The sequence below is a fragment of the Rhinatrema bivittatum genome, chromosome 9 (assembly GCF_901001135.1).
Source record: "Rhinatrema bivittatum chromosome 9, aRhiBiv1.1, whole genome shotgun sequence".
NCBI lineage: Eukaryota > Metazoa > Chordata > Amphibia > Gymnophiona > Rhinatrematidae > Rhinatrema > Rhinatrema bivittatum.
Window position 1 is genome coordinate 179,971,931 of NC_042623.1, and position 16,665 is coordinate 179,988,595.

General features: G+C 44.3%; 1 protein-coding gene across 1 annotated transcript in view; it reads right to left on the reverse strand.

Annotated features, from left to right (window-relative positions):
- VWA5B2 (von Willebrand factor A domain containing 5B2) overlaps nt 1-16,665 on the reverse strand; it is a 453,973-nt gene that overhangs the window by 259,308 nt on the left and 178,000 nt on the right. The window contains exons 29-31 of the mRNA XM_029617330.1: nt 11,142-11,270; nt 997-1,166; nt 819-912 (exon numbers count right to left, since the gene is read on the reverse strand). Of these exons, the coding sequence (XP_029473190.1) occupies nt 819-912; nt 997-1,166; nt 11,142-11,270 (393 nt within the window). The remainder of the gene's footprint in view (nt 1-818; nt 913-996; nt 1,167-11,141; nt 11,271-16,665) is intronic.

Below are 16,665 nucleotides of genomic sequence, written 5' to 3' on the forward strand. Positions count from 1 at the left end.
GTAGTAACTGCAGCTCTGTGTAGATTACCCCCATGCCTTTTGTCAAGGTTAGTAAGTGCTGCTGCGTGCAGGTTACCCCCATGCCTTTTGTCAAGGTTAGTAAGTGCTGCTCCGTGCAGGTTACCCCTTAATTTCATGTCAATCCTTTAAGCCACTAGGGATCCTCTGTGTTTATCACAAGCTCTTCTGAATTCCATTCTACGACTCCCAAAGTTTAATTCCAGGACTGCTGAAAATCCTTGATAGGTTAAAGTGATGGCTCTTCTCCCGATATTACCTAATCGTACCCCAGAATCAACTCTGTTCACTTACTACTGAGGAGCAGCTAGGGAGCTGCAGTTGAAGCAGCAGGAGCTGAGGTGCAACAGCACCGCATCACCAAGCACAGCCAGAAAAGGAGCCTAAGAAAAGTCATCTTAGGAGCCACATAATAATCAAGGGTAGTAAGAGAAGCAAGTGAAAAGGAAAGGAGTGGGAATAGAGAAGAGTTGTGGAAAGGAGGCAAGAATGGAAAATGAGATCAGGGCGGGGAAGATGCAGCGGAGTTAGGATGCAGATCACATATCGTTTTCCAGCATTCATGGTAGTGGCAGAAATCACAGATAGGATCAGGCAGCCACCTCTGGCAGTGCACATCTCTGAACCATCAGGTGATTAGATAACACCGCGTGAAGTCCCTCACTACCCTAGTCTCAGGTTTGCTAATGAGCCCAGAAGGAACAGCAGGTAGGCCAGGGAGACAACAAAGAAACGCTCGGAAGATAAAACGTGGGAACCAATGGTCTAATGACACTGCTCTCCTCTCCCCTCCCTGATACCTGACTGTGCTGCTGGGCTTCTGCCGAGTGCAGTCTGGCCTGGCACTGCTCCAGTTCTGCCTCCAAGTGCTGTGTCCTCTGCTGGCTCTGGAACCTAAGCAAAGAGAATCTGTCACTGGGAACAAAAGACCCTTCAGTAAAGGGGGGTGGGGTCGTGCAGGGGGCAGGCAGGCCATACCTGTCTCTTCTCAGACTGCTGATCTCAGAGTCCTTGCATCCCAGCTCCGTCTGCAGCTTCTCCACGGTCTTTTGCAGTGTGCTGTGAGATGCCAGCACGTTCTCCAGCAAAATGGACACTTTGCTGTTGTCTCCCTTCATGTCCACCAGCTGCCGCTGCAATGTGCTGATCTAATGCACACAAACAAAGAGCACTGTCCTATCATTCTCAAATAAAGGGGTCACTTCTGATCACAGACCATTCCTACTAAAGGTGAAAAAAGAGCCGTGCATGTGAGTATGAATGCTGGAATATCAGGAGTGAGGAACACTGGCAGAACTGTGTATACGTATGAGGATCTCAGTACTGGAATAGCAGGGAATGCTGCGGGACAGAAGTGAGGTGCATTGGCAGAACTGTGTATACATATGAGGATCTCAGTACTGGAATAGCAGGGAATGCTGCGGGACAGAAGTGAGGAACATTGGCAGAACTGTGTACACGTATGAGGATCTCAGTACTGGAATAGCAGGGAATGCTGCGGGACAGAAGTGAGGAGCATTGGCAGAACTGTGTACACGTATGAGGATCTCAGTACTGGAATAGCAGGGAATGTTGCGGGACAGAAGTGAGGTGCATTGGCAGAGCTGTGTATACGTATGAGGATCTCAGTACTGGAATAGCAGGGAATGCTGCAGGACAGAAGTGAGGTGCATTGGCAGAGCTGTGTATACGTATGAGGATCTCAGTACTGGAATAGCAGGGAATGCTGCGGGACAGAAGTTAGGTGCATTGGCAGAACTGTGTATACGTATGAGGATCTCAGTACTGGAATAGCAGGGAATGCTGCGGGACAGAAGTGAGGTGCATTGGCAGAACTGTGTATACGTATGAGGATCTCAGTACTGGAATAGCAGGGAATGCTGCGGGACAGAAGTGAGGTGCATTGGCAGAGCTGTGTATACGTATGAGGATCTCAGTACTGGAATAGCAGGGAATGCTGCGGGACTGAAGTGAGGTGCATTGGCAGAGCTGTGTATACGTATGAGGATCTCAGTACTGGAATAGCAGGGAATGCTGCGGGACAGAAGTGAGGTGCATTGGCAGAGCTGTGTATACGTATGAGGATCTCAGTACTGGAATAGCAGGGAATGCTGCGGGACAGAAGTGAGGTGCATTGGCAGAGCTGTGTATACGTATGAGGATCTCAGTACTGGAATAGCAGGGAATGCTGCGGGACAGAAGTGAGGTGCATTGGCAGAGCTGTGTATACGTATGAGGATCTCAGTACTGGAATAGCAGGGAATGCTGTGGGACAGAAGTGAGGAACACTGGCAGAACTGTGTACACGTATGAGGATCTCAGTACTGGAATAGCAGGGAATGCTGTGGGACAGAAGTGAGGTGCATTGGCAGAGCTGTGTATACGTATGAGGATCTCAGTACTGGAATAGCAGGGAATGCTGCGGGACAGAAGTGAGGTGCATTGGCAGAGCTGTGTATACGTATGAGGATCTCAGTACTGGAATAGCAGGGAATGCTGCGGGACAGAAGTGAGGTGCATTGGCAGAACTGTGTATACGTATGAGGATCTCAGTACTGGAATAGCAGGGAATGCTGCGGGACAGAAGTGAGGTGCATTGGCAGAGCTGTGTATACGTATGAGGATCTCAGTACTGGAATAGCAGGGAATGCTGCGGGACAGAAGTGAGGTGCATTGGCAGAGCTGTGTATACGTATGAGGATCTCAGTACTGGAATAGCAGGGAATGCTGCGGGACAGAAGTGAGGAACACTGGCAGAACTGTGTACACGTATGAGGATCTCAGTACTGGAATAGCAGGGAATGCTGTGGGACAGAAGTGAGGTGCATTGGCAGAGCTGTGTATACATATGAGGATCTCAGTACTGGAATAGCAGGGAATGCTGCGGGACAGAAGTGAGGAACATTGGCAGAACTGTGTATACATATGAGGATCTCAGTACTGGAATAGCAGGGAATGCTGTGGGACAGAAGTGAGGTGAATTGGCAGAGCTGTGTGGGGTGTAGGGAGGAGCAGTCTCAGTATTTGAACAGCAGGAGGTGCTTCAGGGCAGAAGTGAAGTGCATTGGCAGAGCTGTGTGCACCTGGAAGCAAAGCTGTATATTCTTTTTTTTTATGACTTCACCTATGTATGTCATATGCAGAAACTGCATAGCCAGTATACTTCTGTCAAAGCTAACAAAATATAGCCATAAGCTCCTACTAAATCAGCTAAAATTAATTAACATTTTTTACCTTCATAAAGATAACATACTTAATACAAATGTAATGCTGGTTAAACTCACAATAAAACAGATGTACTCACTTTAGAAAGGAGAGTGTATAACAAACCAACATTGCAAAAATAAACAGGCATAAGAGTTAAGACACTCCTGTCTCACCTTTTTTTTTTTTTTTAATTAATTTAATGGTAGCTTGAAAAGTTTTCTTCTCCCATGAGCTTCTTGACTGATGGAACATACGTAAAGGAAAAGAAATTATCAGCTAAGACTTAATTTCTCCTTCCTTGTCCTACGCTCCACCAGTCCAGAGCATATGGGACGTACCAAAGCCCATATTCTAAGGGCGGGTAGACACTAAACTCGCTCCTAAGAAAATTACCCCATATATGGGGCACCTTGCTTGGCGGGAATATCTAACCTATAATGTCTTACGAATATACTTAACGTAATTCAAGTAGCTGCCTTACAAATATCAACAGGATTAACCGTGCCCTATTCAGCCCAAAAAGAAGCTTGTGCTTGTGTTGAGTGAGTGGTTAACAAGTTTGGAGTTTGTTTCCTCTGTAATAAATATGTAGAAGCAATGGCTTTTTTAATCTACCATGAAATAGTTGCCTCTGAAACAGCCTTACCCCCTTTCATGGGCCATTGAAAAGCACAAACAATATTTCTGACTGAAAAAAATCTTTTCTAACCTGCAAGTACCTCAAGAAATATCTCTTTACATCTAAGAAGTGAAAAGCCTCCACTGATCCCTTATAGTCCGACTTATTAAACAAAGGCAAAATGATTTTCTGATTTAAATGAACAACCGAAACCACCTTGGGCAAAAAGGATAGTATTGGCTTTTAGATTACTAAATCTTTATTGAACCTCAAGAAAGGAGCTCAACATGAGAATTACTGTAACTCAGAAAGTTGCTCAAGAGGTTGAAAAGGAGGTTGAAAAGGAGCTGCTGTCATGGCTCGTAATACCAAATTTAGATTCCACAAGGGAACCTCCGGCCTACCCCCCCCTCTCATAGGCAACCCCTGTCCTTCCCCCTTACGATTCTGTTATGAGCCTTGACTTTCAAATTTTTGTATATTATATTGTATATAAGTTGACATTATTAAACAGCTACTAAACCATTATTAAACAGCTACTAAACCAAATGGAGCTAGTCATCAACATAGAGAAAACTGAATTCCTCCATCTTGAACGAAAAAACATGACAGTCATCCAATCCCCGATCCTACTAAAAAACCATCAGAAAATTGGAATAGCCGAGAAAGTACGGAACCTCGGTGTAATAATAGACACAGAACTTAGCCTCAAACAACACATATAATTAAAAGTCAAAGAAGGATATGCCAAACTAATGGTCCTCAGGAAACTTAAACCGTTACTAAATCAAACTAACTTCCGAACTGTCCTACAAGCTTTAATATTTGCCAGCACTGACTACTGTAATGCCCTACTATTAGGATTACCATACACGACATTAAGACCACTCCAAATACTCCAAAACTCAGCCACAAGAGTTTTGACAGAAAAAAGAAAAAGAGATCATATAACTGAAACACTGGCTGAACTACACTGGCTGCCAATTGAATACAGGGTAAAATATAAAACCCTTTGCACTATACATAAACTAATCCGTGACGAAAAAGCTGAATGGCTAAACACAGCACTCCGCGTCCACGTCCCACACAGAAACCTGAGATCTGCCAACAAAGCCCTACTAACCATCCCCTCAGTCAAAACTCAAGTCAGAGAAAGAGCACTATCATTGGCCGGAGCGATACTATGGAATACCATTCCCATAGAGATAAGACTACAGAGAGATTTCAAGACTTTCAAAAAGAGCTTAAAGACATGGCTCTTTAGAGAAGCCTTTTCACAAAGAGAGCGAGAGAGAGAAAAACGCTGAAAGCTGTACACATAAAATCTTCATACAGCACTAGCACATTATATGTATGTACGTCATGGTTTGTCTATTGCACCTTTTAAATTAAATGTATAATTTAACAGACTTTATCTTAGTCACAGGTCAGATTAATCATCACTGAACTTTTAGCCATTACTATGAAATGATGTTACCAAGATCATCAGGCACCTCCGTTACTAATAATGGGAACAGTTGCATGTACAATTTACTATATGTGCCTATATGTAAACCGTTATGACGGTATTCTACTAAACGATGGTATAGAAAAGATTGTAAATAAATAAATAAATAAATAAATATTGCTCATTATATTGTATATACCTCGGTACAATGTTTCTCCCTACACCCCAGCATATTATTTTAGTTCTATTTTAACTTTCTACTCTGCCTGGCTTTAGATCTTGTTGTTTCTTTATCCCCTCCCCTGCTCCTGTTATTTGTACTTTTCCACCTGTCAGTTCTAATGTAAACAGGTATGATGATGCACACTAATGTCGGTATATAAAAGCTATCAATCAATCAATCAACCAATCAATAAATAAGCTTTACTTCCTGAAGAAAAACGAGAAATATCCTTATGGAAGATAAAGATAAGCCTTTAATTCTGACCCTAAAACAGGCAATCGCTGCTACTCGAACTTTTAAATGCTAAGCCCTTGTTGAGACCTCTTTGTAAAAAGGTCAGAATATTGCCAATCTGAGAGCACCAAGGGGAGCAATGGATCTCCTTCTAATATGACTCAAAACATCTCCATAGTCTCACATTAGCCAATGAAGTGGATAACTTCTTTGAGTTTAACATTGTTTTAATAACTGAGAGTGCTTAATCCTTCTTAACTACCTTTGCCTTCTCAAGAGCCACGTCATAAGCAAGTATGGAGAGGGGTCTTCCATCAAGATTGATCCCTGATGAAGTAAGACCCCTGCTCGCTGGCAGATGTAATGGACTGTCTACTGACAGCCTACTTAGATCTGCATACCAGGGCTTTCTTGGTCAATCTGGAGCTACCAGAATCACATAAGCTCTCTCCTTCTCTATTTCCTTATTACACGACTTAACAATGGCCAATTTTGAATCAGTGTATCTATAGCCCTGCTGCCATTTTCCTTTCAGTGGCTGAAGAACCTCAGTACCCTTGAAGTCTGCTTTGTCACCATTTACTCTATCAGCATTTCTCCCCACCTCTGCACTATCATTTGGAACGCCAAATGGCTTAGTTCTCACTCGCCTGGATCTATTATGTTTCTGCTCATATATTCTGCCTGTACATTTTCCTGTCCACCTATTGCAGAGTAGAAAATTGAAACAGATTCTTCTCTGCCCACAAAGGGGCCAATGCAATAAAAGACGCGCAGAGAAAAGGGAATGTGTCAGGGCCCAGTCCCAAATCTGAGAGGCTTCTTGACAAAGGAGATACGAGCCCGTACCTCTCTGCTTGTTCAAGTACCACATGGCTACTGTATTGTCCATTTGAATCAGAACAGTCTTGTGTGAAAGGCAGTCCTTGAATGCATGCAGCACATAACATATAGCTCAAAGTTCCAGGAAATTGATTTGAAATGTTGCTTCGAGTTTTGTCCAAGTACCCTGGGTCTGGAGATTGTCTATGTGAGCTCCCCAACCCAAGGTGGATGCATCTGTAGTTAAAGTTATCTGTGGGACTGGTTGTTGGAAGGGTAGGCCCTTGCGCAAGTTGTCCTTGTTCGCCCACCATAGTAGAGATAAACGTAGACGGTGGGTTACTTGAACTGGAGAATGCAGTGGTTGAATGGCTTGGATCCATTGTGATCTTAAAGTCCATTGGGTTACTCTCATGGCTAGTCTTGCCATAGGAGTAACATGAACTGTGGAGGCCATGTGGCCTAGTAAGGTTAGAAACTGATGAGCTGTTGCTTGTTTCTTCGAATGTAGCGAGTTTGCCAATAGGGAAAGTGTCTCTGCCCGATCCTCGGGTAGGAAAGCTCTTGATAGGATAGTGTTCAATTCTCCTCCTATGAATTGAAGCAGGTGAGACAGAATTAGATGGGACTTTTGACAATTGATGAGAAAGCCCATGGAGTGAAGTAGAACAAGCCAGAGCTCCTTGTTGAGATTGAATTCTGATTAGCCAGTCGTCTAGATAAGGGAAGACGTGGACACTTTCCTTGTGTAAGTGTGCTGCTATTACTGCCATGCTTTTTGTGAATACTCTGGGAGCTGAAGCGAGTCTGAATGGTAGTACTCTGTACTGGAAATGTTGGTGACCCATTAGGAAGCGCAGGTACTTGGGATGAGGAGGGAATATTGGAATGTGAACGTAAGCATCTTGTAGATCCAGAGAACAAAGCCAATCTCCTGTTTGAAGAAGTGGAAGCATGGTGCCCAGAGAAACCATCCTGAACTTTTCTTTCTTCAGAAATTTGTTGAGATTTCTGAGGTCTAGGAAGGGCCATAGGCCTCCAGTTTTCTTTGGAATGAGAAAATAATGGGAGTAGAATCCTCTGCCCTGCTGAGTCCGGGGAACCAGTTCTACGGCTCTGGCTCTCAGAAGGGTGGATAATTCTGCTTGTAGACGAATTATGTGATTTTCGCTTAGTAGGAGAGGTCTTGGAGGAGAATCTCTTGGAATTGAGAGAAAATTGAGTTGGTAACCTCGAGATATTATTGAGAGTACACATTGGTCTGTTGCTATCTGTACCCAATGGTTGTAAAAGGATGAAATTCAGACTCCTACCGGTAGATCCGGTTGTGGAGATGGTTTTGGTCTCTGGCGGTGGCCTCAAAAGCCTGCAGCCGGTCCCGTCTGCGGTGGAGGTTGAGGCCTAGCAGCTCTAGGTTGTCTGGGCTGAAATCTTTGCTGCGGCCGAGAAGATCTGCCCCTTGATGCTGGAGGGTAATAACACCTCTGCCTATAGAAAGGCCTTTGAGACTCCTTCCTAGGAGGGCGTCGAGATGAAGATGTAGCAGAGTCCTGCGGAACTGTCGACAGTTGACGCAAGGTTTCTGTGTGTTCCTTCAACTGGGCCACAGCGTCCTGTACCTTTGAGCCAAAAAGGTTGTCCCCTACACATGGCAAATCAACCAATTTTTCTTGGACCTCAGGCCTGAGGTCCGAGGCCTTAAGCCATGCTCAACGACGTGCACTTATGCTCGAGGCCGCTACTCTGGAAGCAGTTTCAAAATTGTTGTAGGCGGCTCGGACTTCGTGCCTACCAGCTTCAAGCCCTTTGTGTATTATGGTTTGAGCTGCTTCTTAATATTGCTGTGGTAACGAATTTGAAAGATCTTGCATCTGTTTCCACAGGTTTCTCTGGTATTACGTCATATATAACTGATATGACGCAATCCTTGTATTTAGCATGGCCCCTTGATAGATTTTCCTGCCCAAGGAGTCCAGGAATCTGTGATCCTTGCCTGGAGGAGTGGAGGAATGAGGTCTTATTCATTTAGATTTCTTTTGTGCAGACTCCACCACAACTGACTGATGTGGCAGTTGTGATTTCTGGTATCCGGGGACAGATTGAACCAAATAAGTGGTGTCCACTCTCTTATTTATGGATGGTACTGAGCATGGATACTCCCAGAGTCTGTGCTGTAAGTCTAGCAGAACTTCGTGGACAGGGATGGCCAAGACTTCTTTTGGAGGGTCCACGAACTGAAGGACTTCTAATGTTTGCTGTCTTGTGTCCTCTTCTGATACCAAAGTAAATGGTATGGTGTCTGTCATATCTTTTACAAAATTTGTAAAGGATAAATCTTCCGGTGGAGATTTCTTCCTTTCTTCTGGAGGAGAAGAATCAGACATAAACCCTTCAGAAGAAGTATCTGTATGTCTGTCTTCCTAGGAATCGTAAGGGTCTTCTTGACGTGGAGACATGGGAGAAGATCTTGAAAGCCTGAAGGACCAGGCTATGGATCATCCAGTGGTATCCGTCCAGGGACATCTTCTTGTGGCTTGGCTGGAACCGATGTTAGAGCACCGACTTTTGCGTCAAATCTGTTCATCAATATCTGGAACAATGCTAATTCCGGCTGTCCTGGGGCCCCAGGTACTGGCATCGGCATCGATGGAATTGGTTCCGGTATCGGGCCGGGCATCGGCGATGGTAGAGGCATCGGCATCGATGGCCGCCTCTGTGTCAGTGCAGACTTCAGTGTTGGTACCGGCATCGGTGTAGGCACCGGCATCAGCGAGAGCGCCGGCATCGGTGACGACACTGGCATCGGTGTGGGCACCTGCATCGGTGCAAGCACCGGTATCGATGTCGGCAAAGGCATCAACGGTTGCTGGTCCTTTAAGGCTTGGAGCACTGCTTGACAGATAAAATCTGTCAATTCCTCCGTGATAGCTGGTGCAGGCAGAACAGCTGCACGTGGTGGCGGTGGAGGTGTTGATGGTCCTTCCACAGGGCCCTGTGGAGGTACGATGATCGGAGCATCGAGAGGAGGTGAAGGCCTCGGCGTGTCTTGAAGTCGAGGCCATTTTGCGGTCAATTTCTCTGGGGAGAGAAGCGCCTCCGGTATCAATGGGTATTGGTGCCGATGGCGATGCTTCGGACGGTGTTCCGCCGTTGACCTCGTCAATGCTATGGATGGGATCGGCGTTGCATGATCCCCCGAGCCTTCCGGACGACGCTTTTTAAATATTATACGCTTGAAGACTCCAGCCGGAGACGATTGAGTAGACGTGGACGGGGAAGGCAAAAGTTGTAGATGGAATAAATGCTCCATCTTTTCTTGGTGGGCCTTTCTACCCTTCGCGGTCATTTCAGCACACTTGGGACAGGTTATGTCATGTTGTGTGACCTAAACAGAGGACACACTCGAGGTGTGGATCTGTAATGGATGTGGTCCGATTACAGTTGGGACATTTTTAAAATCCTGTGGCCATATTTTCGCCGACAGCCGTTGATGAAAATGAGAGAAAATATTTTTTACTTCAAAGAGTAAAAAAGAGACCAAATTTACTCACCAGCCGGTGGTAACACGAGAGATCCCGATATGGGAGAGAATAAGTGGTTTTTAAATCTGATTTTTAGTCAGACAATTTGTGAGAAACTCACACAGGCCCCTGCTCCACGATGCCTACAGCGCGCGGAAAAATGAAGACTGAAGGGAGACCCCTGTGGCTGAGAATATCATGGCATGCTGGGCATGCTCAGTGGGGTCAGAGTGCCAGTCAAATGTTTCTAGAAACTTTGACAGAAAGCTTTCCGCAATAGGGATCCATCAATGATGCCACCCATATGTGAGGGCTAGCATCCTGCTTGTCATGGGATAAATAGCAGATACATATGTACAAGGGATAAATAGCAAGATACATATGTACAAGGCAAGTCATTTCACCCTCCATTGTCTCAGGTACAAACTTAGAGCCTGATACTAAGCATTTTTTCTATACACCCAGATTGGGAAGAAAGCTTTAGTCAATGAGAGCCTTAGATTGCAAGCTCTCTGTGGACAGTATCTGAATACTGCAGTGTCTGAATATAATCAGTTGAAGCAGCTGACCCATCACAAAAGGCAGACTATAAATCAGACATTAAATTAAGAACAGTAGGCATGCACCTACCTTATAGGCAACCTTCAGGTAGTTTTCCTTTGAAAATTACTTACAAGGTTTGCACTTACCTTGCAACAATGTGGGATATTCAAAACTGTCCCCTGTATGTCTATGGGGGGAAACTCTTTGTGCATTGAGCACTATATGGGACTTCCTTCAAGCACTTCATTGTACCTTGTATTTTATAGAGCCAGCTGGGGTAGGATGTTCCTGCAAAATGTTTCCTTCCCCTTTGTATTATACTGGTACCTCAGCAGTGTAAGCAATTCTGACCCTTCCTTTGAGATGTTTTTCAGTGTTCAGACAAATGTTTGTTAAAAGATTTGTTTTCCCAGATACTTTCCTTTTTTGGTCTCTGGCTCCTACCAAGCCGTTCATTGCCACTTTTCTGAGCCGTCTCACCCCATCGGAGGAATATTCAGTGCTCACCTTCTGTCTGTCCTGCTCCTCCACCACCTCCATGAGCCCCCTCATTCTCTGGCACTCCCTCAAGTTCTCATTGCGGGACTGGATCGCCATAGCAAAGTCATCTTCTTTCAGTTCCAGGACAGACTGAGCCTTGTGAATGACAGGAAGAGCATCAGCACATAGTTTGTTTCTTTTCAATGAGGCATTATTTAGTCTTTGAACAGGAAAAAAAATACTAACACTCTGTAACATGACTGAATGTGAATATTCACAAATCAAATCATAACTGAACCTGTGTGTTACAGAAAAGGAAAGAAAGAGACTAAAGGTTATATTGTAAAGCGCTATGCTGAATTAATGTTTGTATGTAAACCGAGGTGATGTTATCTATGTGCCTCGGTATATAAAAAATCTATAAATAAAATAAATAAATAAAGATCACACCATTTTGCATTTTTCATAAACTTCACCTTTAAATAAAAACTGCCTGCTTTGTACCGGCTGCCAATTAAAGATTATTTGGACTTTTCATGCTTTGAGGGACTTATGACCTGATAACTTGAGTAACAAATTAAACTGGCATATCCCAGGACACCAGATGGGATTAAGATAATTTTTCCATCTTTAAGAGAAATGGGCTGAATTTGGCTGCAATTAGGGCATTCTCAGCTGTTCCCCCACATTGTGGCATTTGTTACCTACAGACAGGCTAGAATAGAATGAATGTACCTGCTGCAAAACGTTACAGACTTGGCTCTTTTCTCAAGGATAGGTGCCAGATGCATGCTTTATAGTTCGGATTGTTTGTTTTTTTTAAAAGTGCCTTTTATGCATAATGGAAGGAGGTAGAAGTCTGCAACTTCACCTATTTATGAGTAGAATTTATTTTTAGATGACGGTTTTTGCATGAAGACTATGTCAGTTGGGGTTTATTGACCCCGTGTGAATTGTGTACAAAATTAGTATTTGTATATTGTTTTTGTTCTAGTTTTCTGTATATTATATGCAAAAATGTATACTTACCTGATAATTTCTTTTCCTTCAGTCCTGCAACATCAGTCCAGAATGACAGGGTTTATCGCCCCTTCCTAGCCAATGGAGGCAGATCGCGGGACCTTTTACTGTGACTTTCTATTTAGATGCTACAGGCCAGTTAATGCTCGTATTCCCCTGACAAGAGAGCCTATGAAACCTTTAAATAATTAACTTTATATTTACATTTACAATTACAGATTTGTTCAAAGGCAATTAGAAACATTTAAAAGAGGAACTTTTTTTAATGTTTCTGAAAAACGTTTGTAACACGAAAACTATATATTTTTTAATTTATGTGCTCAATGAATATCTGTATTGAAAATTGTTACCATCTGTGTGGGTTTCTGGTGTAGCAGAACTAAAGGAAATGAAATTATCAGGCAAGTATAAATTTCTCCTTTCTCATCCTGCTACATAGGTCCAGAATGACTGGGAAGCCCAATAATTGTTGGAGGAGACAATTATTCTGGGACGGATAGCAGAGTTGCTTACCTGTAACAGGTGTGTTTGGAGGACCACAGGATGTTAGTCCTCACACCAGGGTGACATCACCGGATGAAGCCCGGCCTGGAAAACATGTGTCAAAGTTTCTAGAACTTTGACTGAGCCTCAATGAGCATGCTCAGGCATGCATTATACCTTGCATCCACCCGGGGTCCCCTCAGCTAGTAACATAGAATTCAAAATAATAAAGGAGAAAAAACCCACGTAGTGGAAACCGAACTCCGCAGGGTGGTGGGCAGGTTTCATGAGGACTGATATCCTGCTGCCCTCGGAGAACACCTGTTACAGGTAAGCAACTCTGCTTTCTCTGACGCCAAGCAGGATGGCAGTCCTCACCCAAAAAGGACCAGCAGGCACAACAACTAGTTTTGTTGGTAACTTGGGGTGGGGTGGGGGGGGGGGAGTTTGAACAAAAACGGACCCTAGGAGGGAAGAGAGTTGGGTTCTATACTTCAAATTCCGAAGGATAGATTGGCCAAACCTATTGGTCATATCTATTCAAATAGTGCAACGTGAATGTGCAGAAAGAAATTCACATCGCTGCTCTGCAAATCTCCTCCATGGGAACTGTTCACAAGTGGGCCAGTGATGCTGCCATGGATCTAACACAGTGAGCCTTGACATGGCCCCCAAGACGTAATCCTGCCTGGGCATAACAGAAGGATATACAGTCTGCTAGCCAATTAGAAAGTGTTTGTTTGGCTTCGGTGATACCCAACCTATTCCTATCAAAAGGAACAAAAAGTTGGGTGGACTGTCTATGGGCTTCTGCCTGCTCCAGACAGAAGGCTAAGGCTCTTTTGTAGTTGAAACTGTGCAGGGCACGTTCACATTGGTGCAAATGGGGCCTGGGAAAGAATGTTGGGAGGGCAATGGACTGGTTAAGATGGAAGTCGGACTACGTTAGGCAGGAACTTAGGGTAAAGTAAGACCACCCTGTCATGGAAAAACTTAGTGTAAGGCAGATAAGTCATTAAGGCCTGGAGCTTGCTGACCCTGCGTGCTGAAGTGACCGCCACCAAAAAATATGACCTTCCAGGTTAGGTACGTCAGGTCACAAGACTGCAGCAGCTGATCGGGAGCTTTCATTAGCTGAGCTAACACCATATTGAGGTCCCAAGACACAGAGGGAGGCCTTAGGGGAGGCTTCAATTGAAGCAAACCCTACATGAAACAAAGATTATAGGCTGCACAGAGATGGGTGTACCATCTACATCATGTTGATATATGCCAATTGCACTTAGATGAACTCTAACGGAGTTGGACTTCAAGCCAGCTTCTGATAGGTGTAGAAGGTAGTCAAGTAGTTTTTGTGGGGAGCAGGAAAATGAATCTAGGGCCTTCTGCTCACACCACATGGAAAACCCTCCTCCATTTTAGTCTCTAGGATTTCTAGTGGAAGGCTTTTTGGAAGCCACCAGGATCCTGATAAATTGAGTGGTTGCAATATTAACCTCTCAACAATAGGGCCTGGAGGTTGGGATATTGCAAGCTGCCTCGATCCTGTGTGATGAAATCTGGGGAAGTCGCAGCCTGATCGGTTTCCAGAAGGATATATCCTTGAGGAATGGAAACCAAACCTGTCTTAGCCAATGAGGAGCTATGAGGATCATAGCCTCTTTGTCCTCATGAAGCTTCCAGAGAATCTTTGCTACCAGTGGAGCTGGAGGATACACATACAGGAGACTTTCACTCCAATGCTGGGCAAAGGCATTTCAGGCTAGTTTTCTGTATTTCCTATATAAGGAGCAGAACTGAGGAACCTTCCTGTTCCAAGGCGCTAGGACGAGATCCACACCCAGGCTTCCCATGAAGTGGAAGATCTGATTTGCAACCCCTTGGTGGAGAGACCATTCATGGGGTCTGAAGGTGTGACTCAGTTTGTCTGCTACTATATTCTCCATTCTGGCCAGGTACATGGCCCTGAGCATCATCCCACAGGAGAAGGCCCTTCACCAGATGTCAATCTCTTCCTGACATAAGAACATAAGAAATTGCCATGCTGGGTCAGACCAAGGGTCCATCAAACCCAGCAACAGAGGCCAAACCTGGCAATTACCCAAACACTAAGAAGATCCCATGCTACTGATGCAATTAATAGCAGTGGCTATTCCCTAAGTAAACTTGATTAATAGCCATTAATGGACTTCTCCTCCAAGAACTTATCCAAACCTTTTTTGAACCCAGCTACACCAACTGCACTAACCACATCCTCTGGCAACAAATTCCAGAGCTTTATTGTGTGTTAAGTGAAAAATAATTTTCTCCGATTAGTCTTAAAATGCTACTTCCTAACTTCATGGATTGCCCCCTAGTCCTTCTATTATTCAAAAGTGTAAATAACCGAGTCACATCTACTCGTTCAAGACCTCTCATGATCTTAAAGACCTCTATCATATCCCCCCTCAGCCGTCTCTTCTCCAAGCTGAACAGCCCTACCCTCTTCAGCCTTTCCACATAGGGGAGCTGTTCCATCCCCTTTATCATTTTGGTAGCCCTTTTCTGTACCTTCTCCATAGCAACTATATCTTTTTTGAGATGCAGCGACCAGAATTGTACACAGTATTCAAGGTGCGGTCTCACCATGGAGCGATATACAGGCATTATGACATTTTCCGTTGTATTAACCATTCCCTTCCTAATAATTCCTAACATTCTGTTTGCTTTTTTGACTGCTGCAGCACACTGAGCCGACGATTTTAAAGTATTATCCACTATGATGCCTAGATCTTTTTCCTGGGTGGTAGCTCCTAATATGGAACCTAACATCGTGTAACTACAGCAAGGGTTATTTTTCCCTATATGCAACATCTTGCACTTGTCCACATTAAATTTCATCTGCCATTCGGATGCCCAATCTTCCAGTCTTGCAAGGTCCTCCTGTAATGTATCACAGTCTGCTTGTAATTTAACTACTCTGAATAATTTTGTATCATCTGCAAATTTGATAACCTCACTCATTACAATCCCATACTGTACAATCCCATATCTCCTTGCTTGTTGACAAACCACATAGCCACTTGGTTGTCTGTTTGGATCAGAACAATTTTGTTGGACAGTTGATCTCTGGAAACCCATAGCGCGTATCTGATTGCTCGGTGCTTTGGGAAGTTGATTTGATAAAGATGTTCCTGGGTGGACCATAGACCCTGAGAGCTAAGCCCATCTACATGAGCTCTCCAGCCCAGGGTGGCCACATCCATGGTTAGGACAATTTGGGTAGAAGGACTTTGAAAGGAGATCCCCATTCCACATTTGAAATTATTTGCCATCAGGACAAAGAGCCCCAAAGAGAAAGTGACTAGAATGCGATCCTGGAGGTTCTTGTGGTCTGTCACCACTGCAACCTCAGGGACCATTGGATTTTTCACGTGTCTAAACGTGCCAAGGGAGTGACATGAACTGCTGTGGTCAAATGGCCCAACAGTCTCAACATGTGCCAAGCTGATGCCTATTGGCTCTGATGAATCCCCACCTCAACTAAAGTTGATGGCCCTTTGTCAAGGCAGGAGGGCCTTAGCCTAAGCTGTGTCTAGCAGGGCTCCAATAAAGTCCAATTGAGATGACAGGCTGAGATGGGATTTCAGGTAGTTTATAATGAATCCTAGTATCTCCAAGTACCCAGATGGTCGAGTGCATAGACTTGTCAGCCCCTGCTCGAGAGTTGCTCTTGACCAGCCAATCATCCAGGTACTAGAAAACATTAGCTCCCAGTCTGCGAAAGTGTAAGAAAATAAGAACATGCCATACTAGGTCAGACCAAGGGTCCATCAAGCCCAGCCCACTGTTTCCAACAGTGGCCAATCCAAGCCATAAGAACCTGGCAAGTACCCAAAAAACTAAGTCTATTCCATGTTACCGTTGCTAGTAATAGCAGTGTCTATTTTCTAAGTCAACTTAATTAATAGCAGGTAATAGACTTCTCCTCCAAGAACATATCCAATCCACCACCGTGACTAGGCATTTTGTAAAAGACACATGGTGCAGACATGAGCCCAAATGGCAG